Genomic DNA, 6,697 nt, shown 5'->3' on the forward strand with positions numbered 1-6,697 from the left:
GGCGAATGTATGTGGCGTCTTACAAAAGAGAGAAAGCATTGTAACAGACAGAAACGCCTAAAGTAATAGTTTCTTAGAATAGACCTACTGTATTGATCACATTGTCATTGATGCCATACATTGTACCATGACAACTGTAGAGCAATAAAGTCAACTTCGTTTCATTTTCATGTCATTTTGTTGCAAACGGCATATAAAGCAAAAGCGTACGTGGGCTTGCAGACTTTGTCTTGTTTATATCAGAAGTAACCTGTACCGGTACCTCACCTTTGTTGACGTAAACTTCAATTTTCATTCTGACGAAAGGACCTGAGAGTAGAAAAAAAAATATACAAACGTAATTATGATCGTGATGACTGGGTAGATGTACAACGTTAACATCCTGTCACATTCATTGGCAGGTTTACGACAGAGAATTGAGGGCATACTTGGGACATGTCTGTCTGAATCTGTATCCTCAATAGAAGTATACAATATAGCACGTTTCCAGGTTCTTGCGTAAAAATTTAAAACAACGCCCTTTAAAATGTTTTCAAACTTACCGCTTTGTCCAATGGAGTTATTGCTCATGTTGTAGTTAACAGTTTCTAGTTCGCAGACTGCAAGATTAGACCTTAACTGTCATTCCCAGGTCTTCCTTTCACACTGCCTCTCAGTGGTCAACGCTAGCTAACCATGAGAAAACACCCGTAATAGCGGCCGAGCCGGCGATCATGGTTAGCTAGCATTGAATGAGAGTAGGCGCATGCGCAGCATCTGTTTTCCCACGCTCACGCCGGCCCCCAGCTATCACGGGTGTTTTCTCATGGTTAGCTAGCATTGAATGAGAGTAGGCGCATGCGCAGCATCTGTTTTCCCACGCTCACGCCGGCTCGGCCGGCGCACTGCATTTTTTCACCGTACCGTAAAGCATGTTTCAAGTTTTCCCAATGGTGGGAACCGATGCTACCTGGTCGCCTGCTATGCGTGCTCTCTCATTCAATGTTACCTATGCGTGCTCTAGTTTTTCATGACAACGTGTCCAACCTTTGAAAGCTGCCTGCCCGGGATCGGTGTCGATCCCATTTCATGTTAAGCGCGCACCATAAGGCCTTAAAAAGGCAATGAAATTGTAGTATAAGTATTCTGGTCATCACTGCTAGTGTATATAAAATGTGATTAAATTAGGATTAAACCAGATGACGACTGATACTTTGATGTTTGTAACTTGGAAAAATAGTAATGGACTTTCTCCTGGGCGAAAATCTACGTTATTATTTGCTTAGTCTAATTATTATTGATGATTAGTCTTGTTCCCTGGGAATGGAAGGGTGTCACGTGACGGTGTTATCAAATCAGGTTGCGAGGGCTTTAGAAAAGTTTCTTTTAGCGTACTAATTTTGATACTCAAACTCGTGTTTTTTTTCTGAAGAAATTTCTGAAGAAATGGTCTTGTACTTAACTCCTGTTCGTTAGACTAAACATGAAAACGGTACCCTTACACTTACGCAGCTCAAGGATTTGGCAGAACCGCCCACCTGTGAAAAGCGTCCCCCGGCGAAATATGACGGCAGCTACCTTTATGATTATTTGGAAGTTCACTTAATAATCAACTCTTGTCACAATACTTGCCAGGGATCTAGAGTACAGCAGTTATTGTGTTCTTTGATTCATTGAAATTGTTTTAAATTTGACGTTTCAAATGATATATATCGATATTCTGCATTCAAATATTTCAATCTCTCCATCATGTTGATTAACTTACACGTATATGGCCTTATCAATCCAATGATACACTCGGAAACCAACAAGTTAACCAACATGCCAGTACAGCTTCTTTATTGATTGCAGTAATATTATTGGCACCTAACAAGGTGTAAGTTAACATCGAGGGAGAGACATTACGTATCCACGTGTCAGTAATGTCCCAAAACTTTCTTTTACAGTCAAGCTGCAGCGTAAAATGCTCTACTGTCCGATGTGAGAAGTTGTTGACAGTCCTGCTGTATATAAAGTGTCCACCGGGTGTTGCCTTCTTGTAGATTGGTTACCTTTACAATGTGTAAATTTCCACGAACTGTAGCGGTAACACCGAATCTACCGTAGTGTACATGTAATGTTACAGGTGGCAAGTACCATTTTTTTACCAGTACAGTAGGTGCGATTACTCCATGAACGTTCTTGTTCGTTGGTATCTACTACATTATGTGATTTAATAGTCTCCACCCCTGGTTGTTGGGTGGTAACTGATGCATCTCAAAGTGAGAATAGTACATATAACCTTTTTATTATTAACAAAATTCTCTATGGGATCTACATTTGTACTGAAAACAATACAGAAGGCTACTTTTAAAAAAATCTATTTCTAATGTTTCTAACATTTTCATTGTCACCACTTCCTTCAGCTACTTTTCATCTTCCTTTGTCTAGTCTGAAAAACACAAAGCAAGCAAAATGTAGTGAGTGGTGGCGTTGGTAAAATGCTCCACAGTGTAAACCTATACTCAATGGAATCAAAGGCAACTTGTGCAACTAAAAAAAAACGACACAAAAAAGATGCTAACCTCGATCAAACCCTGCCTCTTTCCACTCCTCATCTGTAACGCAGCAGTCGATGATGTCTTCCTCTGGGACATCGTCCTCCTTTGGGTCGTCCTCCTCTTCCTGTAGTGTGAGGTCCACTACGGCCGGGGTCTCCTCGGATGAGGCGTCTGCGCTGGTATTGGGACCTGCGTCGATACATGGACAGGTCCCAGTTTTCGCGTGCTGAGCTTAATAGCTGAGGAGGCAAGAAGAGAAATATAGACAGAGAGAGACAGAGATAAGAGAAGAAAGACAGTGTAAACCATTGCTATATAAACTGAAGGCTGCTAGAATGAATGTCCACACTCGACCACCGCTTGGGCAAGAGACTGATCCAGGGCCACGTGGGGACCGACCAGTGAAATGTTTCTCTAACGACCAACAATGGGAAACATGAGAATGTTGACAGTACAGACGGAAGGACAAAAGAGGGAAATGTTGAGCAAGCTCACACCCGGCATGCACATATGTACAGGAGGAGTAATTTCCAAGCAGATGCTACGGTGTCAAGGCTGTAACCTACTAATGTAAGATTTACTTGCAGATTATGGAAGGACAAGAAAGAAGACAGAAAAGAAAACTTACAATTGCTGACCAGTCCATCACGTTGGTCTTCGTCTGTGGTGAGATCGATCAATGGTGGTGAGTCGGTCCGAGGGTTCGCGTGGTGTCCTGCGGTCGCACACAAGTACAAGAACACGTTACATCAGTCAGTCATCGTTGGCATCAGTGACGTTATCATAGCACTTCGGCCGGACTACTTACAACTTGGGGAAGTATCGGTTCATCTAAAGCTACAATCACACAAGAACAGAAATTTTTCACGTGCGGGCTCTAAAAAGAGGGCAAAAGAAGCTAAGAGATGAAGGACACTTTCTCCGACTCACAAATACCTTGCATTATTGAAATACATGTAGATTCTAAACGACGTGTAAAGCGAAAGCGTACCTGGGTTTGCAGGCTTCGTCTTGTTTACTGTGACATCAGAAGTGACCTGTACCTCACCGTTGTTGACGAAAACTTTAATTTGCATTTCGACGACAGGATCTGAAGATAGAAAAAAACAACAGTAGTTATATTACGTTATGATGGGGCACGTGTAGATAACATTTTCACGGCCACATTCATTGTCAGGTTTACGACAGCGGACTGAGGGCATGCTTGGGACATGTCTTGGCATCGCAATGGTAAACTAGAGTTCCCCGATCTCATACCTTCACCAAATGATGTTAATCTTTATGACTGACAAATTATAGATTAGATTATTCCCCCCTGATTTAAGAAATAGGAACCTAATTTTCATGAATTATATCATTTTATCATAATCTCAACCAAAAAAAGTCTTATATTAACAAACAATGCATTCTAGCATTTCCTAATAAATTATGCAAATGAGGTCCTGATTTGAATAAATTATGTTTAATGATGTTCACCTCAATTTAACTTTCAAATACCACAAGTATGAAATTCCAGGCAGTTATCATTACATAATTATAAAATTTTCTCATTAATTATGCAAATTAGGTCATTATTAACATAATCAATATCTTCCTGTGTTTCTCTCGTTATCAATTACCAATGTCACAAGCTTTAATTGTCCTATCATGGAATGCAGCTGATTTATAGAATTTCCCCATAAATTATGCAAATTATATCGATATTTGCATAATTGTCACATAATTATATGAAGGATCACATAAGCTACCTACATACCAAAAATCACGACGATCCGTCAACCGGTTCTTGAGTTATCCCCTTTTGAATATTTTCAAGAATATATCGCTGCAGTTCCAGTGCAAGCCGCTAGGGAGCCTAAACTCACATCACTTCTTCCCCAGCACAAGAGCTACCTACCATCTAGATTTCATCACCATAGCATGTCTAGATCATGAGATATCAAAACCGGAAGTTCAGCTGCAGTACCATAACAAGTCGCTAGGGGGTCCAAAATCTAATCATTTTGAGGTCTCATCAAGACCTACCCACCTACCAAGTATCAAGACAATCCATCAAGGCCTTCTCAAGTTATCGTGTTGACACACACACACACACACACACACACATACACGAACGCCCCTGAAAACATAACCTTCTTGGCGAAGGTAAATATAGTCAATTTTAAACTTACCGCTTTGTCCGATGGAGTTATTGCTCATGTTGACGTTTACAGACTGAATACCTTCGACTGAATGTATGCAGAAGAACCTTCGACATGCGTTCGACATACTCCATATCCCCTACACCAACTTGGAATTTTCTAGATACTAGTAACAGTGACTGTGAATTTACAGGTGAGTGAGTGAAGCAGGTAACATGACACCACACCAACATTTTCATTACGCACCAACGCCCCAACAATAACCACATGGAGTGGCATGTACCATTTATACCACCGCGACGAAATGGCAGTACAAGTATTGTGGCCCTCACTACTACATAAAATTTGATCAAATCAGCTTTAAACAAGTTGAAGACTAATACTTTGCTGTTGGGAAGTTGGGACACATAGCTATGGACTTTCTCCTGCGTGAAAATTTACGTTATTACTTGGTTAGTCTAATTATTTTTAAATGATCATTCCTCCTGTTCCCTGGAAATGGGTGTCACGTGATGGCATGGACTCATCCAATCAGGTTGCGAGGGCTTTAGAAATAGCGTATTAATTTTGCTACTCAAGTTGTTCGTGTTTTATTTTCTGAAAGGAAGAAAATTCCGAAGAAATTGTCTTGTGCTGAAGTCATGTTCGTGAGACTAAACATGAAAACGGTACCCTTACCTACCATTGTGGAACTGTGTCAAAGGTATTACGTCATAACCTTGTGGCACGCTTGTGGTGTCAAGCCAAATACATAATCCTGACAAATACATGACTCCAACACTTCTTGGGGACTAAACGTAGTCTAACCTAACCCCAATCGTAAGCCCTGAACGATGATCCCAATCCTAACCCTAACATCCCCTAACGAACGTTCACCATAAACACCTGCTGACCTCTCACGTATGTGGCAGCTCAAGGATTTGGCAGAACCGCCCACCTATGAAAAAGCGCCCGCCGGCGAAATATGGTGGCAGCTCAATTTAGATCCATGTACATTTATTTGTAAGTTCACTAATAGTTAACTCTTGTCACAATACGTGCCAAAGTACAGCAGTTATTGTGTTCCTAGCCTCCTAGAAATTGTTCTAATCTTACGTTTTTAGTGATATTCTGCATTTTAACATTTCAATCTCTCCATCATGTTGAATAACTTACATGTAACTGTTACATGGTCTTAATACCGTCTTATCAGTCCAATGACACACTCGGAAACCAACAAGTTAACCAACATGCCAGTACAGCTTCTTTATTGATTGCAGTAATATTATTGGCACCTAACAAGGTGTAAGTTAACATCGAGGGAGAGACATTACGTATCCATGTGTCAATAATGTCCCAAAAATTTCTTTTACCGTCAAGCTGCAGCGTAAAATGCTCTACTGTCCGATGTGAGAAGTTTTTGACAGTTCTAGGCCAGATGAGAACAGGACACGTTACAGAGGAGGACTAGCCAGGACGTATTGACTTGGGTAGATTTAGACAATGTTACAGAGTTACGACTAGCCACCTGTGACTTGGGTATGTTTCATGTGTTGCTAACATGACTGGGATTGTCAGTTACCCAAGTTTGTCAGATGTTTATGTTTCCCAGTCATGTTAGCAACACATGAAACATACCCAAGTCACAGGTGGCTAGTCGTAACTCTGTAACGTGTCCTGTAAACATCTGATACCCATTTGTCAGATACCCAAGTTTGTCAGATACCCAAGTTTGTCAGATGTTTATGTTTCATGTGTTGCTAACATGACTGGGATTTCATTTTATCTGACAAACTTGGGTAACTTGATACCCAGATGTTTATGTTTCATGTGTTGCTTACATGACTGGGATTGTCAGCTACCCAAGTTTGTCAGATGGTATCTGACATTTTATCTGACAAACTTGGGTAACTTGATACCCAGATGTTTATGTTTCATGTGTTGCTAACATGACTGGGATAAACATAAACATCTGGGTATCAAGTTACCCAAGTTTGTCAGATAAAATGTCAGATACCATCTGACAAACTTGGGTAACTGACAATCCCAGTCATGTTA

At 40.7% G+C, this 6,697-nt stretch overlaps 1 protein-coding gene across 1 annotated transcript; it reads right to left on the reverse strand.

Annotated features, from left to right (window-relative positions):
- Positions 1–2,660: 2,660 nt before the first annotated feature.
- Positions 2,661–4,771, reverse strand: LOC109472125. The gene is made up of 4 exons (XM_019771702.1): positions 4,691–4,771; positions 3,511–3,609; positions 3,148–3,234; positions 2,661–2,758 (listed from the first exon to the last, which is right to left on the reverse strand). Exons 1-4 carry the CDS (start codon positions 4,716–4,718, stop codon positions 2,661–2,663), a joined length of 312 nt encoding a protein of 103 aa, XP_019627261.1. The 5' UTR covers positions 4,719–4,771.
- Positions 4,772–6,697: the final 1,926 nt, after the last annotated feature.

This window comes from Branchiostoma belcheri, unplaced genomic scaffold (assembly GCF_001625305.1).
Source record: "Branchiostoma belcheri isolate BF01 breed outbred unplaced genomic scaffold, Haploidv18h27 scaffold27, whole genome shotgun sequence".
In the NCBI taxonomy this organism is placed as follows: domain Eukaryota; kingdom Metazoa; phylum Chordata; class Leptocardii; order Amphioxiformes; family Branchiostomatidae; genus Branchiostoma; species Branchiostoma belcheri.